General features: G+C 33.0%; 1 protein-coding gene across 1 annotated transcript; it reads right to left on the bottom strand.

Annotated features, from left to right (window-relative positions):
- Nucleotides 1-7,269: 7,269 nt before the first annotated feature.
- Nucleotides 7,270-11,106, bottom strand: LOC140864130 (uricase). The gene is made up of 8 exons (XM_073268077.1): nucleotides 10,892-11,106; nucleotides 10,226-10,318; nucleotides 9,140-9,215; nucleotides 8,656-8,765; nucleotides 8,226-8,317; nucleotides 7,908-8,081; nucleotides 7,709-7,802; nucleotides 7,270-7,592 (listed from the first exon to the last, which is right to left on the bottom strand). The coding sequence occupies exons 1-8, from the start codon at nucleotides 11,084-11,086 to the stop codon at nucleotides 7,509-7,511; spliced, it is 918 nt and encodes a 305-aa protein (XP_073124178.1). The 5' UTR covers nucleotides 11,087-11,106; the 3' UTR covers nucleotides 7,270-7,508.
- Nucleotides 11,107-18,833: the final 7,727 nt, after the last annotated feature.

Raw genomic sequence — 18,833 nt, 5'->3', positions numbered from 1 at the left:
CATTATAAATAAGTTATTGCAGTACAGAAATTACATAACAGAGGTCACAATTTTCGAAAACCCTAGCTGTTTTTATCAAAGTGGTCGCCGCCCCCTCTCTCTCTGCTCGAAAAATTCCAGCCTGTGAATTTTGAATTTGCAGTCTGGTTTAACGGATCAATTTCGATAATTCTCTTCGTAGAAACTTCTGATAGATTTTCTAGTGCAATCTATCAGAGGGATTAAACCTCTGTTCGTGGACCTGATTGAAGAATTGTTTGTCCATCAGTTCCTGGGATATACAAAAAGAGCAGAGTAATCTGTTGGTGTCCATAATCTCGTTTCGAGATTCAAGGTAAAAATTTAATTGTTATTTAATTTAATTGTTATTTAATTTTTACACGCACAATTTAATCGTAAAGTTTTGATACCCATGATATGGAATCGTTCCATATAAAATTTTAAAACTTCCGCTGCACCGGGTATCAATTCTGATTGATCTGATCACCGTTTTCCAACATTTACAGCATGTATATATGATTTTGTCACCCCTTTTGTGTCTGCAAATGCATCTGGCATTTTATTTGCTATTCTTTGCAAATGTACAATTTGCTGTACATCTTTTTCACATTGTTTGGTCCTTGGATCCAAATGTAACAATGATGGTACATACCATGTGATTTCTTTTTCGATGTGTTTCTTTTCTCCCCCTAACACTGGGAATATTTCTTCATTAAAATGACAATCAGCAAAGCGTGCTGTAAACACATCGCCTGTCTGAGGCTCAAGATATCGAATGATTGATGGACTATCATAACTGATATAAATACCGATTTTTCTTTGAGGACCCATTTTTGATCGTTGAGGTGGTGCAATAGGCACATACACCATACATCCAAAAATTCTTAGATGAGATATATTTGGTTCTTTACCAAATGCAAGTTGCAATGGGGAGAATTTATGATATGCACTTGGTCTGATGCGAATTAATGCCGCAGCATGTAAAATTGCATGTTCCCATATAGAAATAGGGAGTTTTGTTTTCATAATCATTGGTCTAGCAATCAGTTGTAGACGTTTAATCAATGATTCAGCTAATCCATTTTGCGTATGAACATGAGCTACAGGATGTTCAACAGTGATTCCCATTGACATACAATAATCATTGAAAGTCTGGGATGTAAATTCTCCAGCATTATCAAGTCTTATTTTCTTGATTGTATAATCGGGAAATTGATTTCGCAATTTTATTATTTGAGCCATCAATCTTGCAAATGCCACATTCCGAGTTGACAATAAGCATACATGTGACCATCTGCTAGAGACATCGATCAATACCATAAAGTATCGAAATGGTCCACATGGTGGATGAATTAGCCCACAAATATCACCCTGAATACGTTCAAGAAATATGGGTGATTCAGTTTGGATTTTAGCTGGTGATGGTCTTATAATAAGTTTTCCAAGTGAACATGCTTTACATTGAAACTTATTATTCTGAAAGATCTTCTGGTCTTTCAGTGGATGACCATGTGTATTTTCAATAATTCTTCGCATCATTGTTGAACCAGGATGTCCCAATCGATCATGCCAATTTGTTAATATTGATGAATTATCCATCACCATATTTGATTCAATTGGACTTATATGTGTATAATGCAATCCAGTATGGAGCATTGGTAGTTTCTCAACTACAAATTTCTTTCCTGACTTATATGTGGTAAGACACATATATTTCTGATTTCCATCAGTCATTGTCTCAGTATCATACCCATGAGAATATATGTCATTAAAACTCAACAAATTTCTTTTCGATCGTGGTGAATATAAAGCATCATTTATCAAAAATTTTGTACCATTAGGTAACAAAAATTTTGCTTTACCAAAACCTTCAATCAAGTCTACAGGACCTGATATTGTATTCACCATTGTTTTTGTTGGTTTTAGTTCCAAGAAATATCTTTCATCTCGCAGAATAGTGTGCGTTGTACCACTATCCGGTATGCAAATTTCCATGATATTATTTCCATGTTTGCTCATAGCATTTTCCATATCAAACTTCACAAAAATGTAAGAAAAATTAAGTACAATACAAATGTAAAATATAACATGCTTTATAATACAAAAATGCATGAAAAATACAAATTTGTTACAATCTAGTCCCACCAATATTTTAATCAATGTCTTTGAAATCATTCAAAAAATCTGCAGCACTGAAACTAGTTGAACCAATTAAATGGTCACTATTTTCAACAAAATTGGTCTCTTTTCCTTTCCCCTTTATCGATTCTTTATAGAGATTACAAAGGTGCTCGGGGGCTCGACAAGTTCGTGACCAATGTCCCGGAGTGCCACATCTATAACAAACACTCTCGGTTCTTTTTGAGTGATTTTCATTTTCACTCATGTTTTCATGCTGCCTTTTTAGTGAGTGGTGCGTGACGCTCTTTTGAGATGAGTTACTGAAATAACTATCTCGATTATTTTCATATCCACGACCGCGTCCACGACCACGGTCATTTCTACGTCCACGTCCACGTCCACGCCCACGTCCTCGACCTCGTCCACGACCAAAATCTAGTCTATTCCTTTGATTTTGGTTTTCATTTTTCATTACGACATTTGCTTCAGGAAATGCCGTTGATCCAGTGGGTCGGGATTGATGATTTCTTATTAACAATTCGTTGTTCTTTTCCGCCACAAGAAGACATGCGATTAGTTTGGAATATCTCGAAAATCCACGCACTCTATACTGTTGTTGTAGAGTTATATTCGATGCGTGAAAAGTGAAAAATGTTTTCTCAAGCATTTCCATCTCTGTGACTTCAAGTCCACAGAATTTTAATTGCGAGACTATTCGATACATCGCAGAATTATAATCACTGACTTTTTTAAAGTCTTGGAATCTCAACGTATTCCATTCATCACGGGCGGTCGGGAGTATCACTTCCCTTATATGCTCAAATCTTTCTTTCAGCCATTTTCATAAAGTCATTGGGTCTTTTTCGGTGAGATACTCACATTTCAACCCTTCATCAAGATGTCGGCGCAAGAAAATCATAGTTTTTGCTTTATCTTGTGAGGTTGATATATTATTTTCTTTAATGCTTTCACTTAGACCCAATGACTCAAGATGCATCTCAACATCAAGAGTCCATGGCATATAATTTTTTTCAGTGATATCGAGTGCAACAAATTCAAGCTTTGCCAAGTTTGACATGGTGGTACTAGAAAAATAACAATGCATTTTATTAGTTAATTTCCATTAATATGACAATACAAAATAATGGATAAACGATGAGTACAAGTAAGTGTACAAATAGAGAAAAAGCATGTGGTGGAAAATCGCTGGTGAGTACAAAACTCGTGAGCATGATGATCATAATCGTTATGAAAAATATCCTTAGAAAAGCCAAAAACTCCATCTTCTTCTTTTTCGAAAAAAACCGAGGAGAAAATGTTTTGAGATGAAGAATGAATTTTGGTGTGATTGAAAATGAGTTTGAGTGAAAATATTTATAGGCCAAAAACTAGCCGTTTGTGACCGTTGGGGGTAAAGAAAAATCGAGTATGTGTTGAATAAAAATTTGTGATAATGATACAATGCATATAATCATAATCATAATTAAATAATTATGTATATCATATCACATTATTATAAGATTGGTGTCGTAGACAGCCTTTTATATAATATTGTGAAATTATACCAATATAGTTAGTATAAAGTCAGGTATAGTATATCATATCACATTATTATAAGATCGGTGTCATAGACAACTTTTTATATAATAACATGACATTATACAAATATGATTATAATGTTTAAAAACCTTAGAGGCTTTTATACTTGTCGTATCCCTTACCGGAAGTGTGAGATGTCGTCTTAACATCCTCCCAGGATTTATAACAAGTTTTTAAAAAAATTCATAACATGATATTATATATTAATATATACACAATAAAAATATATAAACAGTAAAATAAAAATTCTTACTTGTTGAATATTTTTGACTTCTTCTTGTATTTTGAAGTGTCGAAAATTATAGAGAACCTTCGAGCGATCGTGCTGATAACGTGTTGTGAAAAGTAAAATTTATAAAACTCAAAAACTCAAAATATTCTCAAACTCCACACTTTAAATTTATTCTCTCAAATTGTGTTTTTTTACACAAATGGAGAGACCTATTTATAGACCTCAATGGGAGATTAGTTCAAAAATTAAATCATCATCATCTACATCATCACACACATTTTCAAAATAATACAACTCAATTTTCAACAATTCTAATATAATATAATATATTTTCAACAAAAATAACTAATTGTCGGAATTGAGCTTCGATGGGAAATACTGTATCAGACAAGAAATAAGGCATTCGATATTTTCTATTCAAATTAATTATAATCGAGAAAACGTGAATTATATTACAAAAATTTGAAATAAAATACTTGGACAAAAAAAAAGGAACTTTCAGTGCTTGAGATATAGTGGGCTCAACTTTCCTTACATTAATATTAGGGAAAATAATTTTTTTTTTCAATTAACTTATTCATTTTTTAATTTTGATCAATTAACTTTTCAAAATTTGGTTTTAATAGATTAATTTTTAGTTTTCGATTATTTTGGTCCAACTGCTAACGTGACATTCAAAATTGTCGACGTGACATCGAAAAATGATGACCCGAAAAATGCTGGCATGTCAAGCTACTACGTCAGCGATTGAACCAAAATAACCGAAAATTAAAAGTTGGTGTACCAAAACCAAACTTTGATAAGTTAATTGACCAAAACCAAAAAATGGACAATAATTAACCAAAAAAATCATTTTCCCTCATTATTATTCACGCTGCTTTTGCTATAAAGATCGTGTATGCTTCCACCATTTATTTATTCACAATAGTTATTTTGAATTTATGATAAATTCAAATAAATATTGAGGGAAAAATAGGATTTTTTGTCCATTAAATTGTCAATTTTTAGTTTTGGTCCATTAACTTATTAAAGTTTGATTTTCGTACATTACCTTTTAGTTTTCGATTATTTTAATAACTAAAACCCACAAAATAAAAATTAGGCTTAATATTTGGAGCCACTTTAGGTTTTCAAAATCCTCTTTAACCATGACGACACTTGAGTATTGAAATTAAACACTAGTAGATCGATCATAGCTTATATATTTTTTTAAAAAAAAATCAAGATTTTATGCGTAATATTTCTAAAAATCAACGATCGATCTAAAATACGTATACGTATGTACAAATATATACATGTACGAATCAGTGTTCTAAAAAACGAGATTAAACGGGGATTAAATGTGATTAAACGTGAAACATGATAAAAACGCTAAGATTTAGGTAAAAACGAGAAAAAAAACGGTCAACTGTAAGTTGACCATATTAAACGTAATTAAACGTGTTTAATCGAGATTAAACGTCATTTTTGTAAAAAAAAAATATTTTTTTTAGATAAATTATATCAATTTAAAAATTTCAAAATAAAACCATTTTCTTAAAAATCAAATAAATAAATCCGGTCATATATTTTTCAAAATCTTTTTCTTCAAAATTCTTGTTTTATGTGTAATGTTTAAAATTTTTGATGCGGTCTAACTATAGATATTGCTAAAAATTATAGTTTTGATATTTTTTTGTTTTTAAAAATTTGAGAAATTGTGTGTTACTATTAAATTTATTATATATGTGTGTTATTTAGCCTATATATTGGTAATAAATAATTAAAATTTTAATAAAAGTTTGAAACGTTTTTTTATGTTTAAACTTATATTAAACACGTTTAAACTTGTGAAACTTGAAACTTGATCTCGACGTTTTACCGCGTTTTGCGTTTTTTAGAACCTTGGTACGAATACTTATAATAAAATGAGTGATATCGGATAACGAATAATGCAGCAGACGGTAATTAGGTTGTTTTGTTCCCCTTTGCGACCTGAATTAATTTATGAAGACGTACATAACCATATCGACTAAAACGATTTTATTTTTATCGAGCTCGAGAAAAATATGTATAAATACGTACATATACCAAATACATGTAATAATCGTGGCCCCATGAAATTTTTACATTGTCGAGTCACATCCTTTGGAATAAATTCCAAACTTAGTGTTGTGAGCGATAGATTTGTGATCTGCAGGGTTTTCTTTAAAGTGCTGCAAAGCCATTTTGGTATACATTAATTCATTATATTTGCATAACTTTTGAAAGATGTATGATCTTATGAGATCCCCAAATCAATTCAAAATTTGATCCATGTTAATCTCTAAAGACTACTTCATATTATCGAAACTTGGATATCACGTTTCCCCAAGATTAATTGCTGATCATAAACAGTGGCGGAGCCACATATAGCGGCACCCGGGCTGTGGCCCGGGTGACCCGAATATTTTTTACAATTTTATATATATTGATTTTGGGAAAATTTTAGATTAATTTGATAGTAACCCGGGTGGTTCGATTCAAAAGTTTAAACAATTTTAGAGTTTAAAATTTTAGCCCGGGTAATTTAGGATTTCTGGCTCCGCCATTGATCATAAAACGAATGAAGGCGAATGGATTCGTAATTATATGAGCATGATCATGAGTTACGTACGTACTTAGCATATGAATAAGAAGAGCATGCAGTCAAGTGTAGCCAATGTTGAATAAGAGGGAACGTAGGTAATGTTTTGTAAAGCTTCTAGGAAGCACTTCTCAGTTTTTTTTAATAAAAAAATTTTGTTAAGATTTTAGATAAATGTATTCAGAAAAAAGGGTTCGAGTGATTAAATATTCAAATTAATCTTACTACTTTTTGCAATAAGTTCAACATATATAGATTTTTTATTACACAAGTTATAAAATATTCATTACATAGTTGGAAATTAGATTTTCATGAATTATTAAAGCTTTTACATTACGAATTACTGCAAGAAAACACAATGACTGAAATTTCACTTGAAAAGAAATCTATTCGTAGCACCAAATGATCCGAATGAAAACGACAGGAAACAAAAACTTTGCAATAAAGTAGACAAATGGTGAAATGGATCTTATCATGATATCTATTTTGCAGGGTTTTTCTTGACATATTTTTTAGTTTGCAGGTCGTAGTGCATGTATGCCTTTTGCGCAAAATAAAAAAGTTCCATATTGGCCGGAATTAAAATGCAATGAGATTAATGCACAGTCAAATTGACAATGAAAATAAATTTAGAGAATGCCAAAATCGAAATAAAAAATTGATTGCTACTGAAAGAAATTTAAAAATAACAAAATACGATACTTTGGGGGTTAGAATATAAAACATGCAATTTTCTTTAACAAAAATCACCTATTTTTATTACCCTCCCAAATGTTTTAAACATTCTGAAGCATGTCTAAATTAACATAATTGGAAATTAAGCACATGCAAAAGAGGGAGGGGGGTGGAAGAAGAAAAAAAAAAGTGCACCAGGAACACTTTATTGAAGTGCTGAATAGACCGTTTTTAATGGTTATTTCAGGGGATATACCTACACTTGGGTAGCAGATTTCACATCTTGGACGAAATGCGGCTCAAACTAGCTTCGATAGTTCCATGGGGTTCGTCTGTTGGTAAATATACATCGTCTTCAAACTGTAACAATCGCCGAATTTGTGAAACATCAGCTCTTTCCTCCAAGTTTGGATATGAACGAGGTGTTGAAAATATGGATATTTCTCTGTTATGCTACTAATAAAAGAAAACTCTACCTGAATGATAACTGGGTTATCTTTGCTAGATAATTTGACAGGCAGAAAGTGGATATTTGGCATTTTCAACTGCACTGATGATATATCAGGAAACCTGAAAAACACATTTATCAAACATTCAATGTTTTTATGCATGCACATGTTGTGGTTCAACTAAATGGGCGGGGCGTGGGGTGTAGAGGGAAGAGATAGAGAGGACCTGACAAGAATTGCATTTGCCATATGATAGAGAGTACTCTGAACAGAAGGACTGTACACTCCTTCCCTAGGAGGACCAAAGAACGTGTTCACCAACACAGTTTTTACATCCATATATCTCTCCGTGAAGTAAGACTTTTTAGCAGGGATGCTTGCTAGAGCATTGAAAGGATACCTGAATTAAGAAATAATCTTGTGTTAAACATGATAGAATCCTACAACTTACAAAAGGCAGAGGGTGCACATAAACAAAAAACTTGACATATGACTTACAACTCCAGGTCTAAATTTCGTAATTAATGTATACTGTGTTGATTACCTCCAAGAAGCAGTGACCTCTGTTGCCAACATCCTCTCTCGTGTGTCAGGTAATATTGTGTACTTGTCTCTTACGAATCCTTCAAAACCTGACTGTCGAACAGTCAAATTTAGAGTGAGAGTCAAATAAGTCAGTCAGTCAAATAAAAATTATAAAATCAAGCTCCAAATTTACAACTACAGGTGAAATCGCAAGGTTTACAGTCGATCACTTTTTGTGACAAATGATCACTAATGTTGACACCTTTTTTCATGACATGTGAGGAAAAGATCTTGATGTGGCTGATAAGGTTAGCAGGAAAAAAATGAAGTGGTTGCTTGAAGTTCTTCAGAAGACAAACGACAAAGACGATGCTATTCAAGTAAAAGAATAAAAGGTCTGAGCAGATTAGGCACAAATTTAAAAGATATTTAAATTTACAATAACTCACTTTGGTTGTTTTCAGTATGGCCAATCCTTCAATACCAGAAATCACCTGGACCTCACCAGATTTCTTTATCACGACTTCAGTCGTGTGCTTCTCTGATCCGAGCTTAAAACCTTGAGATGAGATATCAATGACACTCGTTAAATGAAATTCTTCCATCTCCTCCATATCCTCTCACCTTCAGCATACACTCTCCATAAAACATTCCCATCCCACTCGATAGCCAAAAAATGGGAAGAAGTCGACATTTTTTCATTAAATCATTGACAGAAGTGTCTTTATTTTGAAGTAGAATTTTTCATTCAAAAAGTTACTAACAAGCCTTGGTGTCTAAACAGTAAATGCTTAGGATTTCGAGGAGCCTGTTTCAACCTTTGTCATTGCAACATTGAGTCATGGTGCATTGCCTGCAGATGATTCTTGTTCATCTGTGTCTTCTTCATTAATCAAAATTCATCAATTCCAATAGTGCCCTGAATTAACTTACCGTGTTCATGAGGTTGACCATTCACATAAATGCGCTCCCATGGCTTCTCAACTATTTTGATTATTGCAGCAGTGACCTACAACATTTACAAGATTAAACCCAGCGATTATCATACTGTACTGCCAGAAGCTATATTTTGTCCCATAGCCCATGAATGATGCCGATCACTAGCAGATAGATATATTGTTTCTATGCAGCAGCAGTCATTGTAAATATGGAAAACCTTGACTTAACACAATACTATCTGTAGCATTGGGCATGTAGAATTACAAAATCACTTCTAAGGATGTCAACAATATCACGAAGGTCGAAGAGATAGAATAAGAAATTGATAGCATTTTTTTAGGTGTACCCTGCTGCATTATAGAGTCGAACATAGGAAACAAGCCAAATACGATGGCAGTAAAGCATTGGCAGCATATTACTTTTATCCGAAAGGACTGTTACGGTCTTACCAGTAATGGAGGCCCGATGGATTTTAAGGTTCCAATTAATAAAGTACATCGGAGAAAGGTTATGACCCATTTGGTTGGCTAGAAGAGTTAGTTACACGTGAAGAATGACGAGAGAATAAAATGAAGGTGAATCAATACATTTCATATTTTACTTCATTCTTTCGCTTCTGTAGGATATTGTTTAACAAAATTGCTTCTGTAGGGTGGTCGTGTTATATTTTTTAGAAATGGTAAACAATACTTTGCTAGCTCATATATCATGAGTAGGAGTGAAAATTATAAGCAGAAGGAAACAGAAAGAAGTGGGGAATAGAAAGATTGGAATTCAATCCTTCGACTAGTCTATCAACTCGTTAGTCCTATATACAACAATTTTTCCATCCCTTCAAAACTGACTCACTTGAAATCCAACAACCATTTTAGCGAAATACTTGATTAATGTAATTACAAAGCCATCTTCAAATCTTGCTGAAATCTCCATATCCATGCACTAACAACTGTGAATCGTCCCCAAACCAAGGTTTTCAGTCAAAAGCAATTCCAGCCACCTTCATTGTGGTTCTTTACTGAACTGTCCAACTATGTGGGCAACAATTAAGTGCACTGGAATACCAACTTTTAATAGAATTACCTTCTGATAAAAGAAGGTAAAGTGCTTGCCAAGTATAATGGCAAAGTCCTCCACAGAAAGTTGTTCGTTGCATTCTTTAGCTTTCACATATAACTGCATCACGGTCCAAAAGGCAAATAATTAAGAAATCAGTAAGGGCACTGCAGCTACAGTTATTGAACATCCTGTGATGGACATGAAAGTATCAGAAAAGAATTCATAGCCACGTCTTACAAGCCAAGGAAAACACAGCATACTAGCAATAAGTTAGCTTGGAAGAGGACTCAAAGAAATAACAAGACATGAATTTAAAAGTTGAAACAAACATCAAAATCTGTTGCATTTACAAAAGGAATCACAGATGTTCTTCTACTGAATCTATACTGTGATACAACCGAATGTAAGTGTCCTAGTCAGTTTAAGGAACGCATCAAATGACAGGAGACATGTAAGACTTTAAAATGCCTCTTTTTCTTCCCATCTCTTTCTGCTAGTTATTTTAAGATCATACCACAACTCCACTCTCGCGAACAATGCATAGGGATTCGGCTGATCTCCAAAGCACACGCACAAAAACATATTTTTCATACAAAAACCAGGAAATTTCCCGCTATAAAGTACCCGATCATCAAGAAACAAAATTGATTCGTAAAAAAAAAAAAACAGCGAGCAGATGAATCGAATTACGGTGTTTTTCATGGTATCGGTGGCGACGATATCGGAGTTGTCTCCACGAGTATACGCGGGGATGCAATCGGAGAGGAGACTGATGCTGACGTTCCATTCGACGAAATGGTGGGTTCCGCTGCCTGCTTCTTTCCAAACCCTTCCAACTCTCACTCTCGCTTTTCCGTGTTTCTGCTCCAATTTCAGGCCCTCCATTTTCAGCACCAACAAAATCACAAATTAAGAAGTGTTGCTGTTTTACTCATTACTACATCATCGTATTGATTTGAAGTGGTGAATTATATTTTACTTTTTTTGTATATTTTGATCGGATTCAACGACTGTAATATTATCAAATCAATCAAACATGGGCGGTTCAGGATGTGCATTTTGACCCGACCGAATCGAATTCGTTTGAAATCCGAATCGAATTTAAAGGTTCGTTTCGACGTCTCGGTTTATAACCGAAATTCAATTTTTAATTATTTTTTATATTTTTATTATTTATTTTATATAAAAAAAAAAGAAAAATGATTTAAAAATGCAAAAAAAATTAAAAAATAAAAAATAAAAGAAACAAAATTGGTTTTTGGTTCGGTTCAGTTAATCATGAGAAAAAATCGAACTGAACCAAAAATTCTAAAATCCGAAAAACCAAAAATCGAACAAAATTAACGGTTCGGTTTTCAGTTCAAACCAAATTTTGATTTCGGTTCGATTCGGAACGTTAATCAATTCGTGAAAACTTTCATTATTGGAGCGGACAAGGATGGTAAAAATGTTTGTACATTTTTTTAAGCAAGTAATTTTAACACGTGTTCGGACAAAAAAATTATAAAACATATTAAAACATGTGTTCTCATTTTTAAAGAACAATCGGAATATGTTATTAGAAGTTTTTATAATTTAAGGCGATGAAAATAAAAATAATAATATTTTAACTATAAAAAATTGTTTTTATAGAAAATTATCGTTTACACGATAAAAGATCTAAAAGAGATGACAACCGCATTCAAATCTATTGGTATCAGAGTACTGTGCAAATATGAGATGATTTTCCGGTTGTTGTCTTGATTGATGTCGGAACACGACTTGAGACAAAGACAGAGATTTTATCTGAAATTTTTAGTCGAGGCTAGAGTTAAACTCTATGTCCTTAAGACGAATTTGCCCCACACACGGTGCTTATGAAATACGGCAATCGTCTCCCAAGATACAACGACTTCGTTTTGTAATAGGAGCACTCCAAATTACAAAACCCGATGAACTTTGAAAATGCTTTTTGAAATTTCTGAAAAATGATGAACAACAATGATATGCAGCAATATGTTTTCAATATGTGTAACTACCAACAACCCTCTGCAGAATGTAGGGGCTTTGTATATATAATATGTGAAAAAACTTGACTAAAAGAACACATCTTTCCATGAAATAGTGCAATCATTGATACACATCTATACACATGACATGACCCTTCGGTCATAACTGAATGATTTGGTGTCTCTTCCAATGGAGAGGTGTCATCTCACACAATCAATTTTCAATTCACACTTTGAATTTGATTTGAATTGAAACGTAAATTAGCACTTATTTCTTAATTTTTCATTTAATTATATATTATATAATATATAATCTTTTTCTATTAAATCTTTTCACTCGATAAAATACGAACAATTATTTGTGAACACTTTATTAATTTCTCATTCACCCTAATTGGTAATCGAAAAATAATTTCATCACAAATATTTTATCGATTCTAAATGGATACACAACCCAAATTTCCAACAATCCCCCACATAATTGAAAATTAATGCATGTATGAAATGCAGACACTTTAGAAAGTCCAAACGAAAGATTACTGCATCGGGAGAGGTAGCTTTTGGCTTTGAAACTTCCGTAGTAGAATACCATCGGATTTACTAGCTAGTTAGTGAACAAACTACCAAGCCATTTGTGTAAACCAAGACAATGGTATCAACACAATAACCTTTCTCACATTTTACTAGTTCTCATGGTTGTGTCCGTTTTAGCCATGGACACGCTCTTGGATTGATAAGTGTTTCATTGAAGCGGCTCATCTTCACACTTACATAGGTGATCTCCTATAACGAGTATCCTATCATACCCGACTTTTTCAAGTGTAGGAATCATTAAAAGCATAAGTTTAACCTCACTACATGTGGTAGGCAGCACGTTTTCACCTTAGGAATGAGAAGACAACTTTTTATAAAGCTTGTCTCAAGTGCTGTTGCGACAACTCTCAAAACTTCATTTTCCCATTGAACCAAGATCTTGGGATCTTCAGTCAGCAAGGTTGGGTTTTCGCTAAGATCGTTTTGATTGTAGATTTTTAGTCTCATTCCCCTTGATGAGCAGTATTTTGATCTCTACTCAAAACTTTGTGTACACATCCATCAAGTTATCTTTTCATTCCACAATGTCGACTAAGATAACTTTATTAGAGATCAACTGCATAACGGTATTATGTCTACGATCAACGGTCGTGACATACCATTGTACTCATAGCTCCGTGTCTTTCCAATGATCATTTGGCCATTACAATGTATTATCATGGAAAACATCAGCTTTAATCAATATGAGATATTCTTCAATATATTTATCAATCATGCAGCCTCTTTGATGGCTTTATTCAAGGCTATAAACTCCAATTTTATAACAGATCGAGTTATACCCAATGGTTCCTCAACCAAGTCTTTTGTGTCCAATATGTATTTTGCATCACAATAGCCTTCTAACAATATTGCATATATCTCATATACCATGATCACTTTTCATAATAAGCATATCGTCTATGTATGAATTATACTATGATGAAAGATTCAAGTGTGTCTTTGAAATAGCTTCATTTTCATACTCGTTTATCTTGAAACTATTTGACAACATAGTTTTGTCAAATTTCTCGTGCCACTGTTTTGGCGCTAGTATCAATTCGTAAAACGACTTAACGAGTTTACACACCTTATGCTCCTGTCCGAGAGTCACATACCCTTCAGGTTGTGCTATGTATAGTTCTTCATCCAATTCACCATTTAGGAACGTATTTTTCACATCAATTAGATGCATCTCAAGGTCTTGAAACGCGTCAATGGCGATGAGAACTCAAATGAAAGTAATCCTAGTCACTGGTGAATAAGTATCAAAGAATTTCATGCCTTATTTTTAATTGAAGCCTTTAGCCACCAACCGGGTCTTATAATTGTCTATAGATCCATCAACCTTGTATTTTCGTTTTAGGATTCACTTGTATCCTAAAGGCTTTGTTCCTGGTGTAATATCCACCAATTCTCATGTATGGATTTACATAATGGAGTCTATTTTGCTATTAATAGCTTTTCACAATAGAGCCTCAAAACTCGATAATGCTTCCATTATTGTTCGAGGTTTATTTTCCAATGCATAAGTCAGAAAGTCAGGACCAAAAGTCTTTTTCTTTCTAGACCTTTGACTGCGTCTCAATTCATTATCGTTTTCATGATTTTTCGCAGTTTCATTTCCTCTTTTGCTGCAATGATTCTCTTCAGTAGTAATATCTTTGTCATTTTCAACAAGAAGTAGTCCAGTATCATCCATATTTCCATTAGGATGAGTTTCACTGGTATTTTCGCCCACATATTTGTCGCGACGACACTCTGTCTCATTCTTGTCTTAATACATGTCCCGACATGCATTGGGACAAGATACAGTTTTTCTTTCTTTGTAAGGAAAAATTTTCTCAAAAAACACAGCATTCTGTGATTCAATAGTAGTCCCTTTGTGGATATCAGGAATGTTTGATTTTTACACCAAAAATCGATATACGGTACTATTATTGGCATAACCAATAAAATGCAATCTATTTGTCTTTAGTCCAATTTTCACTTGTTGCGGCTTAGGATTTCCACCTTAGCCAATCTCCCCCACATTTTTAGATATTTTTTTAGGTAGGCTTGTCGTCTTTCCACAATTCATAAGGAGTCTTATCCTTTTTCTTGTGTAGTTTAAATTGAGAATATAATTTGTAAATTCAATCGTTTCCCCCACATTTTTGGGTAATCATAGCTTTTCGAATTATAAGCATTAAAACTTAGAAATTCAAACTCAAGATTTTATATCTTGTTAAATTTGGATTTAAGCATGATTGCGTAAAGAATTTAAAGATCATACATTGTCACCAAATTTGACAATATTGTGTCCTCCAATTTATCACTTCACTTGTTATAGGATTGGTGTTCAAACTTTCAAGTTTTCCAAATTCAAGCGTTATAGTTTTAAAACTCTAAATTCAAGATTTTATGTCTTGCAAATTTAGATTAAGCGTAATTGCTTACCAAATTTGAACTTGAACTCTCGAGTTTCATTCACAACATGAATTTTAAGCGCAAAAGGCTTATAAAACTTGATTCAAGATTTTATTTCTTGTAAATACAAGTTCTAAGCATACAAAGCTTGCAAAATTCACTTTGAATGAAACGACAAGCATCACAACTTGTCACAATAATACAACATTCTGTATATAGTTGACACAGCATATCACTTGGTTACCCAACAAGTTTTTTCATCAGAAATCATCAATAATGAAGTCTGTCTCACAGTATGTCTCATGACCCGTTGCGACAAGATCTGCAACAGTCATGTTAACTTGACTTTGTTTGCTTTTATTTGGACGATAACAGTCCCTGGCCACGTGATTTGGCTTATCACAATTACAACAGTCCCCTTAGAATCTTTTGACATTGCACTTGTCAGGATACTAAATCATTTTGCTTGAATTGGTTCAACCAAATTATCCCTTTACATATATATGGATAATTTCTCTTTGGTTCAGATTGCTTGTGATTGTCATATTCAATACTAGGGGTGACAAATTTTACAAAAATCCCGATCCGTCCTGATTCCCAACCCGTTCCCGTTCCGAACTTTTCCCGACCCGAGTGTTCGGGATTTTTCCCGACCCGATCAATGTCGGAATCGGGATAGGCAACCCTTCCCGACGAGATTCCCGACCCGACCCGAATATAAAAATAATTTTTTTTAATAATATTTTTTAATTAAAAAAATAAATTTTTTTAATTTTATGTTTTAATATTAATGTTTTATAATTATATACCATATAATTTTTTTTATATTTATCTTTTTTAATATTAACATTGAGTTATAATTTTTTATTTTGTTTTTTTTATTATTATGAATAATTATATGTTTTTTTATTAATCAAGTAGTTGTTTTAGTTTATTTGTAATGTACTAAAAAAATATTTTAGTTTTTTAATGGTTATATATAAAGAAATTTTAATTTATTTGTAATGTATTAAGAAATTGTTTGATTTTTTTCAAAAAATATTTTCTTAGAATTTTTTTTAAAAAAAAAATATTATTCGGGATTACCCTCTCCCGACCCGACGGGATCCCGAACATTCGGGTCCCGACACATCTCGGGTGCGGGATCGGGAGAAAAAAAATATCTCAATTCCTATCGGAACGGGAATCGGGTAAGGGGGTTACGGGACGGGTCCCGACCCGATTCCACCCCTATTCAATACGCAGTCAAACAATCAGACCCTTTAGATACATTTCCTTTCGTTTATGCTTCAAACAACTTTTGAAATCCATCCACGAAGACGGAATTTTTCAATTATTGAAACAATTTGAAATGGTTCACTTATTTGCATACTCTCGATATGCAAATTATTCCATAAAACTTGTGTCCTGCACTTGGATCATAACAGATTTGAAATCAACCATTTTGAAATTCAAAAACTTACCAATTTTGTTTTCATACTTCATAAGCCATTATTTTTTCACTGTCAATTTTCTTCTCGGATATTGTTGGAGCCCGCCCTCTCATGCATAAACTTCACCAGAAGCAATGTAGTATGATAGAACATCATCTTTTCGAAGTTATGGCCTCCAAACTTCTTCAATTTCTCAACATGTGTTGCTGGAACGGGGCAGGAAGATGGGCAGTAGATGAGGATGACATTTCATAATTCACAGTCAAAATTCGTCTTAAGAATGTTGGTATCAGAGTACTGTGCAAATATGAGATGATTTTTCGGTTGTTGTCTTGACTGATGTCGGAACACGACTTGAGACAAAGACAGAGATTTTATCTGAAATTTTTAGTCGAGGCTAGAGTTAAACTTTATGTCCTTAAGACGAATTTGTCCCACACACGGTGCTTATGAAATACGACAATCGTCTCCTAAGATACAACGACTTCGTTTTGTAATAGGAGCACTCCAAATTACAAAATCCGGCGAACTTTGAAAATGATTTTTGAACTTTCTGAAAATGATGAACAACAATGATATGCATCAATATGTTTTCAATATGTGTAACTACCAACAACCCTCTGCAGAATGTAGGGTCTTTGTATATATAATATGTGAAAAGACTTGAATGAAAGAACACATCTTTTCATGAAATAGTGCAATCATTGATACACATCTCATACACATGACATGACCCTTCGGTCATAACTGAATGATTTGGTGTGTATTCCAATGAAGAGGTGCCACCTCACACAATCAATTCTCAATTCACACTTTGAATTTGATTTGAATTGAAACGTAAATTAGCAATTATTCCTTACTTTTTCATTTAATTATATATTATATAATATATAATCTTTTTCTATTAAATATTTTCACTCGATAAAATACGAACAATTATTTGTGAACACTTTATTAATTTCCCATTCACCCTAATTGGTAATCGAGAAATAATTTCATCACAAATATTTTATCGATTCTAAATGGGTACACAACCCAAATTTTCAACAAAATCTAGGGGTGATTGCAGTGTGGTTTTGTGATTTTTTTAAAAAATATTAAATTTAAACCGAATTTCTCTTTGTAGTTCGGTTATATATATATTTTTTTGCGATTTACATATAAAATTGGTTTCGCGGTTTTGAACAGTTTTAAGCGGTTGCGGTCGGTTTGCGATTTTTTTTTACATAATAAGTAGAATGAAAAAATTCTCATATTATTTAAAACAATAATAGAAAAATAATGAATAACATATTTAAAGATAATATAACCATAAATAGTACAAAACATAATTGAATAAAATAGATAACATGAAAAATAAAGCATCAAAATAAAATTAAAATAGATAAATATGATGTTTAAGTTTCATTTTTAGTCATGATTATTAAATAACTTTAAATAATATTTGTTGCTAAGAAAGAAAGATGAGAAAATATTCAAGGAATGTTGCGAGAGAAAGTGACGGAGTAGGCGTTAGAAATAAAAAATATATATTATATATTAAGGTGTCATTAATACCATTATTTAAAGCAACTATATAAGACAAGGTTGTGTGGTATGGGCGATTTTGGGTAAAAAAATAATAACACCACCGTTGAGGCGACGCGGTTACATTTTTTTTAAAAACAAACTGCAGTTATTTATAAAAAAAAATGAAAAAAGCTGTGCGGTGTGGTGTGCGGTTATTGAAAAATTTTGATCAACCCTAACCATAACTCATAATTTTCATTAAAAAAATTCCCGGAAAAAAACCCGATTTAGTCCTAAATATTTGGTCTCTTTCTCGGTTTGAACCCAGATGTTTCAACATTTCTAGCTTAGTCCTAAACATTTACAGATTTTGATCGAATTGGTCCTTCCGTCAAATTAACCGTTAAACATAACTGTAGACATGATATGTGATGGAAAAAAAAATCCAATTATGTCTCAGGTGTTTGGCTCCTTAATCATTTTGGTCACAAATGTTTCGGCGTTGTCGAGTTAGTTTTAATCGTTCATAAATTTTGATCGAGCCAATCCATTTGTCAATTTAACGTTTAAACTAATTGTAAACATGACATAACATGAGTCACACCACTAAAATCCCAAAAACTCAAATCAGATGCGCTAATTCTAATCCAATTCGAGCTCGGACAAATTTTTTTAATTCTCGTTGCTATCACTCTCATAAATTTGGTTAAACCTTGAGAATGA

Source organism: Henckelia pumila, chromosome 4 (genome assembly GCF_033568475.1).
Source record: "Henckelia pumila isolate YLH828 chromosome 4, ASM3356847v2, whole genome shotgun sequence".
NCBI classification, from domain to species: domain Eukaryota; kingdom Viridiplantae; phylum Streptophyta; class Magnoliopsida; order Lamiales; family Gesneriaceae; genus Henckelia; species Henckelia pumila.
Note: the sequence above shows the minus strand (reverse complement) of the source record. Positions and strands in the feature narration are given on the sequence as shown.